The sequence below is a fragment of the Nothobranchius furzeri genome, chromosome 14 (genome assembly GCF_043380555.1).
Source record: "Nothobranchius furzeri strain GRZ-AD chromosome 14, NfurGRZ-RIMD1, whole genome shotgun sequence".
NCBI classification, from domain to species: domain Eukaryota; kingdom Metazoa; phylum Chordata; class Actinopteri; order Cyprinodontiformes; family Nothobranchiidae; genus Nothobranchius; species Nothobranchius furzeri.
In genome coordinates this window covers 59,909,860-59,924,368 of record NC_091754.1, presented here as the reverse complement: position 1 = coordinate 59,924,368, position 14,509 = coordinate 59,909,860, and the positions used below count along the sequence as shown (strand labels likewise).

General features: G+C 47.1%; 2 protein-coding genes across 3 annotated transcripts in view; both read right to left on the bottom strand.

The window, feature by feature from the left end:
* The window catches only part of pcxb (pyruvate carboxylase b), a 471,382-nt gene that overhangs the window by 96,296 nt on the left and 360,577 nt on the right, over window positions 1–14,509 (bottom strand). The gene's annotated exons all lie outside the window — the stretch shown is intronic.
* Window positions 3,270–14,452, bottom strand: LOC139062676 (uncharacterized). The gene is made up of 2 exons (XM_070544264.1): window positions 6,194–14,452; window positions 3,270–6,133 (listed from the first exon to the last, which is right to left on the bottom strand). The coding sequence occupies exon 2, from the start codon at window positions 5,730–5,732 to the stop codon at window positions 3,513–3,515; it is 2,220 nt and encodes a 739-aa protein (XP_070400365.1). The 5' UTR covers window positions 5,733–6,133; window positions 6,194–14,452; the 3' UTR covers window positions 3,270–3,512.

The window sequence follows — 14,509 nt, the reverse complement described above, 5'->3', positions numbered from 1 at the left end:
CACATGGGGAAGTGAGAAATGAAGCTGTGTCTAGCGTAGTTTGAATCTGAGCAAAGGACGATTTGAGTGATGTCCAAGGCTGCCGCCTGCTGGAGGGTTATCAACACTGCAGCAATTTCGGCGTACTGACTAGACTTTTGGCCCAACCGGTAGTGATTTGGTTGCTTAGTGTCACAGTCCACCCAAACGACTCCAACCCCGGCACGGAGCTGGCCTTCGTGAAGGTAGGCGCATCCGTCAGTGTAAACTTTCGGAAGCCCTTGGCAAACATTCTCATCAAAGTAGCGATGATTGGATGCGGTTGGGTAGACTGCGGCAGGTGTGTCCAGGGGGCCCATGACGGAGTCAGAGTCACAGTGCTGGCAGCCTGCTAGCCCTTGTCCTAGCGCTAGCTTGGTGTTCTGACCATACTTGACCTCAATGTTGTATCCTTGGAGCACCATCATCCACGTCGCAATGCGGCTGTTTGACACTCTTCCTTTGCGCAGACGCTGGCTGTTTAGGAAGGTGACGGGCTGATGACACGTTTCAATGATCACTTTCTGTCCACCGATGTAACTACGAAAGTGTTCGACGGCCCAGACTGTAGAGAGGAGGGCTCTCTCACAGTCTGAGAACTGGAGTTCCACCTTGCTCAGAGGCTTGCTGGCGTATGCCACAACTCTCATGTCCTGGTCGTGTTTCTGCTTCAAAGCAGCGCTCAGGCAGTGAGAGGAGAAAGTAGCCTCTATGTAGAACTCTTTATCCTTGTCTGGGTAAGCCAGACAGGGTGCGGACGCCAACTTCTGTTTTAGGAACTGGAAGGAGAGTTCTTGGGGTCTGTCCCACACGAAAGGTGTGTCGTTCCGAAGCAGCTCAGTGAGGGGCCTCGCTGTTTCAGCGTACTCCTCAATGAACTGTCTGGAGTAGTTGCAGACTCCGAGGAAGCTCCTGAGTTCAGTCAGATTAGCTGGGGCTTTGATGTCCTGAATGGCTCTAATGCGTCCCGCTTGGGGCTCGACTCCATTAGGGCCAACCAGCAGTCCAACATACTCCACTTTGGTTCGACACCACTGTCCCTTGAGAATCGCCAATTTAGCTCCGGCGTCAGCGAGCTGTTGCAGCACGTGACGGAGTTCAGCCAAGTGCTCCTCGAAGGTTCGACTCCTCATCAAGATGTCATCGACATATATGAGGTTCCCTCTGGAGGCAGCATCTGACATGGCTTTGTGGAGGAAGATGTTGAACTCGGCAGGTGAGTTAGAGTAGCCAAAGGGGCAGCGAATCCAAGTATATTGGCGATTTCCAAAGGAGAAAGCCAGCTTATACTGGTCCGCCGGCTCAACCTTCATGGTCCAGAAGCCGTTGGCTACGTCAACCGTAGAGAAGAAACGAGCATCTCTGACTCTGGCTAGCTCCTGATCTAAATGGATCATAGGCCACCTGGAGAGAGGTACTTGTTTGTTCAGTGCACGATAGTCTATGGTGAGACGCCATTTCCCAGTCGGTTTCAGAACCGGCCAGATGGGAGAGTTGTAAGTGGAGTTACACTCTCTGATGATGTTTTTCTCCTTCAGCTGATCGAGGATCTCCTGGATCGACTCATAAGCAGCGAGGGGAATCTTGTACTGACGTACAAAAGTAGGAGGGGCATTCGGGTTCGTTGGAATGCGAACCGTGTGCAGGTTTGTGAGTCCACAGTCCAGGGAGTCCCTGGATAAGACGGACTGAAACTCATAGAACAGGCTTCTAAGCTCTGCTCTCTGCTCCTCTGACTCCAGCGCATCCGCTTTGTCAAGCTGCTGGCTGACTTCGGCCTCGAAGCCGTCATAAGGTTCAGAGGAGGAGGGTCTCTGGTGTTCCGGGCTTTCAACCGGTGACTCAGAGGGTTGAGTATTTATTGCAAAAACCGTTAGACACTGACCGCTGTCAGTATCTAAGGTTGCACTGCAAATGGGTTCCTCAGGAAGGGCTTCATGCCGCTTGATGGTTATCATTTGTGAAGGGAAAGTACTGAATGTGTCTGCACCAACCTGTCTGTCGTTCAAGAACAACGGAAGTTGTCCGATCACGGGGACTGAAAGTTCGAAGTCATGGAATGAGCTATCTATCAGCATGCCCAAGGGCTTTCCTGCCGGCATGTGGATAGGACTCCGGGTCGGATTTTCGACCAACAAGTAAGCAGAACGATTGTTCAGCTCCAAGAGTGGCGTGCCACAGACGGCTAAGTTGAGCTCCAAGAAGTGTGGTGATGGCTGGAAGAAGGCCTGTGTGCCTGGCAGCTTCTGATGCTTCATCAGAGTCAGACGAACAGACACTCCTTTGACCAGTGGGGGCAGAACCGTGCTGGCCTCAACCACTGCACGGCAGGCCTGTGGAATGGTCTGTCCAGACAGCAAGTGTTCACAGCCTTCTGAGCGAGGCTCAGAGGAAGGTGTGGCTCGGGCCCAAAGGACTTGATTGCAAGTGTCCAGCTGGGCACCGAGTCGAACCAGCAGATCTGCTCCGATGAGTGCAGGTGGATCAAGCTGTGGTATGATGCTGAATGTATGTGTGAGCTGTCTTGCTCCAAGTTGGATAGTCAGAGAGCAGACCTCTGGCGCTTTCAGGAGCCTCTGCGGCCAAGTAGGTGACAAGAGCCGATGGCTACGTGTCACACTGACCAGAAGGGGGTCCTTCTGACGCAGGTGTTCAAACATCTGCTGGCTGATGGCTGACTTTTCCGACCAAAGAGCAAGGCGAGCATCTGAGATGTGGGTGCAGTTGATGGTAAGACCACCAACTATGTGTGGTGCATATGGCTGCAGGCTGACGTTCTTCAGCGAGCAGAGAAAAGATGAATGTGTGCAGAGAGGAGTTCCAGGAGCGGTTTCGTGCCTTTGCAGGCGGACATCGTCTGTGGGAGCCGTAGGAAGGGGCATGACCTTGGAACAAGGGTATTGCGGCTCACTTATGCTGACTTCAAGAATGGAGGATGGTCGGCTGCTATCTGGGTTCCAGGGCTTAGGTGTGTCCACCTGGGCCCACAGTTGACCCTTCTGGCAGTCGATGAGGGGAGCTAGACGTTCAAGCAGGTCCTGACCAATGAGAAGTGGTTCAGTGTCTAGCTGGCAGACATAAAACGGGTGAACCAGAGTCATGTCTTGGAAGGTGATATCCAGCCACGCCCGGTGAGTGATACACTCCCGGGTCTGGGTGTAGCTGGTGATTTTCAGGTCACAAGGTTCAACCTGGACTGGTTTCCCGAGCGACCGCATGGTGTCAGACACGCGATGGAACAATGTGGAGCACATCAGGGTGATTTCTGAGCCGGTATCCAGCAGAGCATCAACTTGTATGCATCCACCTAGATTGGTGCTACAGTACAAACGGCGAGCATGATCATGGTTTGTTAAGTCACCAAGGAACTTCAGAAATTTAGTATCTGGTTTCTCTGGGGGGTAGATTTCAGGAGACTCCTGTGGTCTACCAGTAGTGTTTCCCCAACTGATCAGGTAAGTCCTGGCCACGCTGGGGGGTTGAGCCACGCCTAGTCATGCGGACGTTGGCTCTGAGTCTGGCTTCTTAGAAGCAGACTTTGGTTCAGGGGTCTCATCTGCAGATCTCAGCTGTTCCTTCTGTTTAGCTAGGAACTGCTGAAACATCTCCTGGAGGTCGGCTTTGGTCAAGTACTCACCTGCGGACTTGTGTTCGGGACCTACCTGTGGGCGGCGCTCCTTAAACCTTCCACTGTTCCGACCTGCCTGCCGTTGGTTTTGGTTGGGCCACTTCCTGTCTGATTGTCCAGACCTAGGTGGCCAATCAGCACCCCCCTTCCCCTGTTGAGGAGATTGGGACTGCTCTCGCGGTTTAGCAGGTCTAGGTTTAGCAGATTTTGGCTTAGTGGGTGGAGCTTCTGTGCCTTCAAGCTCCAAACGCGGCTCGGTGTCGGGAGTTAGGTGCATGACGCGGTGATGTGCGTCAGGCTTTTGGGGCTTTCCGCCGGCTTCCCAAGCCTGTTGAGCGTATTTCCTAATCTCCTGAGTTGTCAGTTTTTTCATCCGACAATACATTGAGACTTCGGAGCGAACACACTCGTGCAGGTTGTGAATGAACAGGGATCTGAAGGCAGGGTCTTCCTCGAGCCCAGGGCCGTTTCGACCTTGGAAATAAGCACTTTTGAGTCGGCGATAATACTCTCTGGGGGGTTCGTTCCTCCCGTGTTTGATGGAGAAGGCCCCCATTGTAGCTGACGCAGAGTCTGCATACGTGGCGTATTCATCTCTCAACGCTCGGCAGAGCGAGGAGTACCGATCACGAATGTCAGGTGGTAGAGTTTCCATGAAACCGTGCACCGTTCTAGATGTGGTTTTCCAAATTAGCTTGAGCTTTTCCCTTGAAGAGGGTGCTGGAAGATCAAGCAGACAACGTTCTATCTCCCTGAGATAATCGTCGACGTTGGATTCATTGGTGTTAGGATCAAAGCGTTCTATGTCTTTAGCTAGCGATTCAATTTGACGTACACGGAGCCCTGACTCACGGTACGGCGCGTCATCCTCTGACTCTGACCCACGGTCTGTCTCAGAGGGCGCTGGATATCGCTGGTGTGCTCTGGGCTCCCAATGTTGACTCCTGGGGCCCAAATCGGGGTCCGGCATGTTGTGGCGGGCTGCTGGCACGTCACGTGGGTGTCCTGGGAGATCCTCCTCCCGGGGCACGTCTGCGTAGTGCAGCCTGCGTCTTTCAACTGGGGCATCTGCGTAATACGCTTTGTCCGGGTACGGACTGGCGTATGATGCTTTGTCCTGCAGCTGGTTATCGGCATGCCGAATACCGGAGTAGCTAGGATGGGTGGATGGTGGAGGTGCAGCTTGGGGTGCATAACCCCAATCGGCACCTTGCACCCTTCGTGGACTGGGGGAGCGGTCTAAATAGAGGTGCCGCTCAGCTGGTCGACTTCTCACTGATTGAGAAGGCCGTGAAGATGAGGGTGGTGGTCCAACCTGGGGTTCGAGGGCGAACTGCCCTCGGCCCCTAGATGGTCCTGAATGCCCTATAGTGTGTGTAGGGAACGGGGCCGAAGGTTGGGACAGATAAGCTTCATCTCTCCCCTGCGGCGTGCGTCCGTCCAGAGAGTCCCACACCACATACTGTTGATTATCGTATGGAGACGTATCAGGAGGTAGCCTACCTTTACGGCGGGACGGCGGTCCCTCGCTTCCTTGGGTGGAGGAAACCAATTGGTCTTTGGCGATCGTCCTGGGCGGACCCTGGTTGGCTTTGCCGGCTTGCTTTCGTACCGGTGTGGGAGAGCACTCTGGCTCAGCCTCAGAGTCACGGTGTTCCCCCCCTTCCCACTGTCTGTTGTCATCAGCAGAAGGGGGCGGGGTCTTCTCCCCATCTTCCCCAGAATCGGTGCTGGTGTTGTCTTCCTCGATCAGCCTTCCATTTCGCTGCCTTTCAGCTAGCATGCTCTGGAGCTTCATGATCTCTCGATCATGTTGGAGTTCTCTCTGATAGAGGATCAGGGCTAACTTAGCTAAGTGAACCTGGATTGGTTTTGTACCATCCGGGTTTTCTATTTGATCAATTACAGCTTCTAGCTCGTCGCTACGCTGTTCTTCAGTGAAATCCCTAGAAGGGTAGTCGGGTTCTCGAGCAACCGCGACCAGTTTGGACAATATTTGTCCAGAAAGTAGGCCAGGTTCATAGTCGTGGGCCGCAGCGCCACCTGGTTGCTGGGAGTTGGTCAGTTCACTACTCTGTCCCTCCATTTTAACAACCGAACCAAAAATAGCCTAGTAGAGCTTCTGCAGATAGCTCAAACTGCACCTTTTGGCAGCAAACTGCTAGCTTTGTAGCAGAAAAACACTAAATTAACCTTTGTGCGCACAGGTTTTAGCGTTTTAAGATTGCACGGAATGCCGTGACTGATGCTTAAAATACTATTCCTTTCAGTATTTTAGCAAAAGCTGGTGCGTTGCCGTAGCAACGTCTTACAACACTTGCAGTGTTAAATATGCTAGTTATTCCTTCAGAATATTAGCAAACAAGGTGTTATCAGTCTTTGAGTGAAGGTTTCAGTTAGTTACAATAGCCACTGTGAGTTAAAGTCGCTAAATTAGCAGTTAATTTTAGCCTAAAAGGGTTAGTCAGAATTACTTACACGCTGCACCTTTAATGAGGAACTGAATTTTAACCTAAAAGGTTAGCCAGAATTAATTACACGTTGCACCTTTAAGGAAAAACTGAATTTTAACCTAAAAGGTTAGCCAGAATTAATTACACGTTGCACCTTTAAGGAAAAGCTGAATTTTAACCTAAAAGGTTAACCAGAATTAATTTACACGTTGCACCTTTAAAGAAGCACTGAGTTACTGGTGAGAGTTCGATGCAGCTTCCTGCTCAGCGAAATCAGCACCACTCTGTTGCTGGTTCAAGGCTGAACAACGGATTATTTTTAATTCAAGCTCTTTGGATTTATTTGTTTGTTTGTGCCGGATAGAAATCTCTGTGTATCCAAGCCTCACACGGGGCACCAATAAAATGTTGGGGTTATTAGGAGCGAACAATTCGTAAGCGTTAACTTACTTTTGGATTCTTCAATAAATTCTGTAAATATGTAAATATTTACTGATTTATTAATTAATTAAGATATTCTTAGATATACGGGGCACCATTCCCCTTTAACCGGGGAAAAATTGAATCCAAAACTCTTATCAGTCTTTCTTGAAGTTCGTAGAATCCTTGGAGCAGAGACTTCTCTTCGACACAACAAAGCTACTGGAGACGAAAATCTGAATTTTATAACGTTTAATTAACAATTTGTCAAATGAATAAACAGTGGCATAAATGAATAATAACCATGTGATATAATAAAAGGATGTATATTCAAAATAATGTTCAAGGTGTTTTGTGTGTATGTAGGATATATGAATGGGGTCCTTTGTTCTCACAAAGGAGTAGTGTGTGTGCGTGTGTATGGATTCAAAATGGAGTCTTGAATACAAGATGGCTGACTCCTTTGTCTGGCTAAAGTGTGGGTGGCAACTTGCACTTTAACTTCCAAAGCACTTAGAATCAGTAGTAACTTAACCTTAAATCACTCAAAACATTTCAAAGGATCATGCAACAACACAAAAGATTAATCACGAGTTAATATCCTTAGTTTATCAGCCTGGCCATGGCCGAACATTTAAAGATACCAAACAATGATTAATAAGCAGTTTATTCTTTCAAAATGACCCGAAGGACGAATTTGGAACGAAAGAGGAAAACACGAAGCTACTTTTTAAGCAATAGACGCGGTTTATTGCTTATTCTGGACTATAGAGGAAACGGGAGAGGAAAAGGAGAGGAAAAAAATGAGTTTTCTGATCACCAAAGCAGCAAGGCGTCCCCCGCTGTTATGATTTGACGGTTCTCCGTTTTTCTCCGCAGTTTCCAGCGTCATCCGTCGGTTTGATGCTTTCTCGTTGTTTGGCTCCACGAGTGTTTCTCCACGGCTGGACACAAAGAAAACGAAGTTCCTTTTGGGCTGAGTTTGACAACTTACAGCGTTTCTGAGAGCTGGATGGAGTTGTTGTTTCCCTCCGCAGTTCTGTGTCCTCAAACATCAGCTGGAGGGGAGCAGAAACGAGCAGATCTGATGGGCTTGCAGTTTAGTTTCCAGCAGTTCCGTGGCTCAACTTGGCACTTAGAGCTTCCGCGTGCTCAAGTTGTCGGAGCGTCGATAAGCGTGTCCTTACCGCCAGGTATCCTGGGCAAAAGAACGAGGTTTCTTTGTCTCATTCATGATTTATAGTCTTTGAAGTCGCGGGAAAGCTCCAAGCTCCCGCCTCCCGCAGATCGTGTTTCTGGTATTAGGCGGTGACGTCATCACAATGCTTCCGTGTGCAAAGCATCATGGGAAATGAAGTTTCTTGGCGCTGATGTGATTATTTGCTTTTCAGAGCAATTTAAGCACAGTCATTTTGGAGAAAATCACTGCATAGTAATTTCCTCATGAGGTCAGACCCTCAACAGCGGGGACGTATCTTTGTTTACGATCTGTGAGCACATGGGGTTGTCGGGCGTGTGCTAGCTAACACCGCCACGCTAACATTTGTAATTTCACACCAGCTCACAAAAAACTCAGGCGCTGTGGATGTTAGCCAGTAAAATTAGCAAACCAGAAGTTATTTCTTGTACCCTAAGCAGCCATGGGATTTTTTGTTTCTCTAATTTTGGGTTGTGAAGTCTAGAGGCTAACGCTGAGCTAACAATGCTAACGGTGAATTAGAAGCAATTAGAGCTAAAAATATCCCAAGCTAATTTTTTCAATTTCAACTCGTCATTACGTATTTATCTACTCATCGCCTATCTTCTGCTGCCGATCCACAGCAAGCAGCAGCCATGACACACATGGAACAAGAATGGACTGCAGTACCCAAATTTGACCAAACAATGTCATTCTTATTTCATCCTTACATCAAGCACCTTTAAAAGCAATCAATAAATTTTTTATTTAGAATTTACAAGCAAACATTTACTGTATTTCTTTGGTGCAATTTAAACTCTCACAGCTAGGTGGCAGCAGTCTGTACCGCCTATAGGGAGCCCAAGTTAGAAATTAAGCGCTTTCTTGGCATCAAAATGCGTCTTTACAATTCACAGACATCATATGTGAAATCCATGCGCCATAACAAACCGGATTGGAAAATAGCGTTTTTAGCCCCATTGACTTACATTTTTGTGTTCTTCCGGGGACCCGTGGTCTGCAAGTTGATGGACGTGACGTAGGCTCCCTATATTACGACGGAACGAGATCTCACAACATCGTCAGATGTGTTTGGACGGAGTTTTTATTGTCAGGCTTTTAGTATCACAATGTAGGGTCTACCTGTATTGTGACAGACATCGTATCACCCGATTCTTGCCACCGCACGCCCCGAGTTGTTAGTGTCAGCTTGGTTCTTTCTGCAATCGTTAAAAGCTTCAAACTTAACAACATTAGTATGTTAAATAGTCATTATTTATAGTTTTTACTTAATAAGTCAACCAAAAGAATGGCCCAGGACGTTTTTGGAATTTTACATTTAACTTAGAAATGCCCTGTTCATTCCTAAGTAAAATGTCTCGGTTCATAACTTTTATGGACAGGATTTCTAGGCGCAGCCAAGGTGTTGAGGGGATCTGTTTGGGTGGCTTAAGGATTGAGTCTGCTTTTTGCAGATGATGTGGTCCTGTTGGCTTCATCAGAGCGTGATCACCAGCTCTCACTGGAGCGGTTCGAAGCAGAGTGTGAAGGAGCTGGGATGAGAATCAGCTCCTCTAAATCAGAGACCATGGTCTTGATTCGGAAAAGGGTAGAATGCCTTCTCTGGATCAGGGATGAGGTCATGCCCCAAGTGGAGGGGTTTAATATCTAGGGGTCTTGTTGATGAGTGAGGTAAAGATGGAGCACGAGATCAATAGGCTGATTGGTGCTGCGTCTGCAGTGATGCGGGCATTGTACCGGTCTGTTGAGGTGAAGAGAGAGCTGAATCAGAAGGTAAAACTCTTGATTTACCGGTCGATCTACGTTCCTACCCTCACCTATGGTCACAAGCTTTGGGTAGTGACTGAAAGAACGAGATTGCGGATACAAGCGGCTGAAAATGAGTTTTCTCCACAGGGTGGCTGGGCTCTCTTAGAGATAGGGTGAGAAGCTCGGTCATCCGGGAGGTGCTCAAAGTAGACCCGCTGCTCCTCCACATCGAGAGGAGCCAGTTGAGGTGGCTCTGGCTTCTGGTTAGGATGCTTCCTGGACGCCTCCCTGGGGAAGTTTTCCAGTCACGTCCAACTGGTAGGAGACCTAGAGGCTGGCCGGGGAACGCCTTGGGGTTCCTCTGGAGGAGCTGGCCCAAGTGGCTGAGGAAAGGGAAGTCTGGGCCTCCCTACATAGGCTGCTGCCCCACGACCCGACCCCGGAAAAGCGGCAGAAAATGGATGGACTTAGAAAAATGAGCTCACACGACTTTTCTTCCTGTTACAAATGAAGCTATAAACTAATTATCTCAACAGAAAGGAGCAACGTGTTCCCACCAGCATGCCTTTTCTTAATTTACCACTTAAATTAAGTTTAATATCGTTATTCTCCGAAAACATTAGGCCCGCTTTCACCCTAAAGGTCTTTCTGGTCACCTAAATCACTACTTTTTATTAGAAAGTGATGCTTCCAAACCAATCAGAGAAAACCTTTCCCCACATTCCTCCTTTTAGTAGCTAGAAAGTCTAAACAGTTGGTAGCTAAGTATTTCATTAGTATTTAATAAGTGCTTCATGACAGTAACTACTTTATACTCCGCCTGAAACTAGCTTGAAGACAACGGTGAAGAATGAGCACAAAATAAATACAGAAAACTGAAGAGGAGAGAGACGTTTCAATCCGTTTGCCTTCTCTTCGGGGTGTTTGATACTTCAGCTGCTCAAGTTTAGACTTTAAAATAAAGTTCATCTTTTTGATGACCTCTTCATCTATAATTCAGAAATGTGAGCCAACTCGGTGAGTTTAGGGTAAGGTTTTCAGACAGATGGTACAAACCACCGCTCTTCACCAAAGGAAGTAATGAAACAATAAAACAGAGACACCATTAATACCAGGTTTGTCTGAGCTGTACCAGATCAATGTGTTCATTAGCATGCTGCTCTGAATGCCTGTAGCTATCACACACACACCAACACACACTTCCTCATTGGCCATAATGATATGCAACACACACACACTCAGAACTTTCCCTTCCTTCCACTTAGTACCTCTCCGTATACTTCCCACCAGTCTTTGTGCCTCTCTCAGTTTTGCCACAAGGCTCTGGGGGCCTTTCCTGGTTGGGATGGCCTGGAACGACCGCTCGGCTGAAGCTCCAAAACATTTGCCTTCAGCATACGAAACACACACTTTCCGGCTAGGGGTGATTATGGCTTTCACATCCAAATATCATTCATTAGGAACTCAGGCACATAGGGGCACATTTACATGCAGTGGATAGGTTTTATTGGGAGCTTAAAATGAAAACATCTAGATGCAGAGTCCTACTGTCATTGGGTTTAATGGAAAAACACTTTCTGAATTAGAATATTTTAAACTTCCAAGTCAGATTCCTCCTTTACCTTCTTTAACTTTGTCCTCCACAAAGAACCCACCGCCGGGTTGTTTGGTACCTTTTTTAAAAGCTCCGTTCATCACTAAATGTGAGTTTTACTAGTTTCTAGTAGTTGGTCCTCCACCTTTAAAGGTGACATACGATGATGGCTGAAGCCACACATTTTTTTCTCTGAGAGGTGGACAGATTCTGTGTGGCAAAAAGAGGAAGTGGAATGACACGACAAACAAGCTTCCACTTCCTGGATTCACTGTGCATCCCGTTGTTGTTAGGAAACCGATAAATCTAAAGGTCAAAAACAAAACGTCTAGGGTATCGTCGTCTAGCTTAGGGGTTAACAACGTTGACGTTGGTCCCACTGTGGGTCTGGAAGCTAGGTTTCTTATGATCTTCAGAATTAAAACTTCATCCTAAGCGTACCCATTCCATCTCGACTTGATGTTAATCATTTTATCCAGTTCAGCATAATTCAATTCAATTCAAAGATAATTTCCCTCTGGGATTAATAAAGTAAGAGTTTCAGTACACACAATTCAGAGATCATACATACATCGGCTAGACACAAGACAAGAATTGGTGACTGTGGTCATTCGCAACCCTGAGTTGCGCTACCTTAATAGAGATAAGAGGGTTACATGAGGATTGGTTCACGTGGAGGGAAAAAAGGCACCTCAGAGTTACCCTCCACAGGGAAGGCAGCTTTGCTCTGCAAAAAAAAAAACACCCCAGGTCGTTGAGGGTTGGAGGGTTGCAGTGACCCTGGAACGTTTCAGCGGCCTTCCCGCAGTCCCGCCCAGGCTGGGATAGGAGACAGAGTTGAGTTGCCAAAGTGACGGCACATTCCACATATCTTCTGAGGGGGGGTGGGGGGGTGGGGGGTGGTTCGTTGGAGCCTTGCAGGCTCAAGGACACCAGATTCCGATTAGAAATTGTTTTGGGGCCAGACAGATAATTTCCTCTAAGTCTTAAAGTTCCTTGGTCCTCAACCTCTCAAAATCCCAATAATGGACATTAATCTATCCCAATCGTCCACTCTCTCCTTGATGACATCCATCTTTTGTGCCAATGAATGAATCTCAGCCAAAGTTCCAAGCTTACGATTCATCTCGACAATTATTTGAGTCTGTGAATTCACAGCGTGGTGTAATCCATCTCTGAGCTTCGGGATGAGGCCAATATTCCTCGACAGCTCGTTAATTTTCCGGTAAGCCAGGAAGCCTCCGAGACCAATGAGCAGGAAACCTGACACCAACACCACGAATATCCAGACGTCTTCAGAATCCTCTACGGACAGCTGAGATAAACAAATCAAGTTCCACTGTTTCCAGGAGTCCATGATGTGTCCAACTGGGTCTGTCCCAGAGGGGCATCCGGGAGCCCATTCTCCCGTTCTCATTGTTGAAAAAAATTTATCAATCACATTGAGTGACCAGCTGACCAGGTCCATTTTAGTATTTTCAGTTTCCAGAAAAAATGCAGAAGCAGCCATGCACCCAGAGACAGACAAAGAGCCTTGAGGATAAGATATGGAGGAGAGGAGGAAAAAAGCGTCTGCACCCTCCAAGAGCCGGAAAAAAAGAGCAATATGGGATAAAGCTAGCCTGGCAAGCCAGACTAAATAAATGTATTATTTAGTCTGGCAACGCTCCATTAACGGCTCTCGGTTGTGGGGCGGGTTCTACCGTTGTCTTTCAAATGATCTCTGCATGCTACTGGACAATGAATGTGACATACTCACCACAACAGCTATCAGTAAACGAGGCGGTCCGCAGTTGAAGGAGGAGAAAAAACATTTTTTTCTAAAAAAAAAGCACTTAAATACATCTATCTGCTCCTGATTCTAATGAAGCCCAAGTTCTAATAGTCCAACATTGATGTAAAAGCCGTTTCAAATGAGCTGTCGCCATCTTGTTTCACTCTGTTGCATCATCTTACCCACCAGAGTGCCCTGATTGGCCCACAAAGTGGATAAAGCTCTGTGATTTGTTCACTAAGCAGATAGAGCACTATGACTGGCCCACCATTAAGGACCAATCACAGCTCTTTATGTGTTTGAAACCCCTCTAGAGAGCGGTGATTGGCCAGCCAGAATGCTGTTAGGGGCTGCGGAGGTTCCAGTGGAGCGTTCCTAGACCAAACTTTGCAAAGCAAGAATTTGGTCTAGTTCACTAGGCTAGGATAAAGCTGTTTTGATCCAGTTTTAAAGCAAGGTTTGAACATTTTAACCAGCAATAATCAGTGTTGCACTGCAATTTTGAGGGTGTGGGCTCTGGGAACCACTGATCCAAACCAGTAAATCCTCCAGAGGTAAACATCCTCCACAGGGAGTCCAGCTGATCACAATAAGCCACTTTTATCACATTAAACAGGAACAGACCGCTCTACCTGTAATCAAGTGCTCCTCCAATAACATCTAAAGCCATTTTCACTTGGTGAACCAGAGCCTTTCTTCCAGTCCCGACTTGTTGTGTTTTCATTAAAGTCGGAGCTACAGGGTAGATCAGACTAATTAAGTAGCTGAGGTGTACACATGTTGTCGTTTAGACCGTAGGCAGTCGCCTCTGTTCTTCTACATTTCTAACAGTTGGACCAATGAGAATTGTGGGATGCTCAAATTTCCCCACCACCCAGAGGGCTACACCGCCCAGCCAGCGCCACCTTCTGGGGCACATTTCTATCCAGGTAATGGGTTTGGGACCAGGCTCAGTGTTTATGATTGTATCACATTAGTGCAGAGATTACACTTACAGGAGCACCCCTCCATGCTTGGTGGGTACTTGGCTGAAGGAGACTCAGGTTGTTCAATAAGTTGAACATCTAAGAGCTACTTTGGATGATTCTAGATCTTTTCTGTAGTCGTTCCTGCCTCAGTGCTACACGCGGTTACACACAGCACTGTCTGACGGAGGTGCTTCACACATCCTGATATTCAAATGCAGCCTGAATATGAACTGATTCAACATGACACTTGTTAGTCCGTGTTGTCTAGTCAGCAATGCATCTGCAGGAGATTATTGGAACAAGGGAAGGAGGATGTTTTCAGTGTGACTGTGTTGAAATTCAAACAGCTCCTTATGGATGTACTGTAATATGTGAAAGGTCTGAAGCATGCAGAGACAGAAGGAACCTCGTTTACGCCTCAAAAACAATCTTGGGAAATGGTGTAAAGGCAGTTTCACAGATCACACCAGCGCAGAGTAATTTACGTCTGCCATTGCTTCAGAAAAGATATTAAATCATGCAGTGTTGGGAAAGTTACTTTTAAAATGTAATTAGTTATAGTTACTAATTACTTTGTCAAAAAAGTAACTCAGTTACTAATGGAGTTACGAGATTATGAAAGTAACCAATTACCAAGAAAAATAACTACTTAGTTACTTTTTTCATTTAAGAATGCAAGAAAATGAGTTAATTGAACTTACTTAATT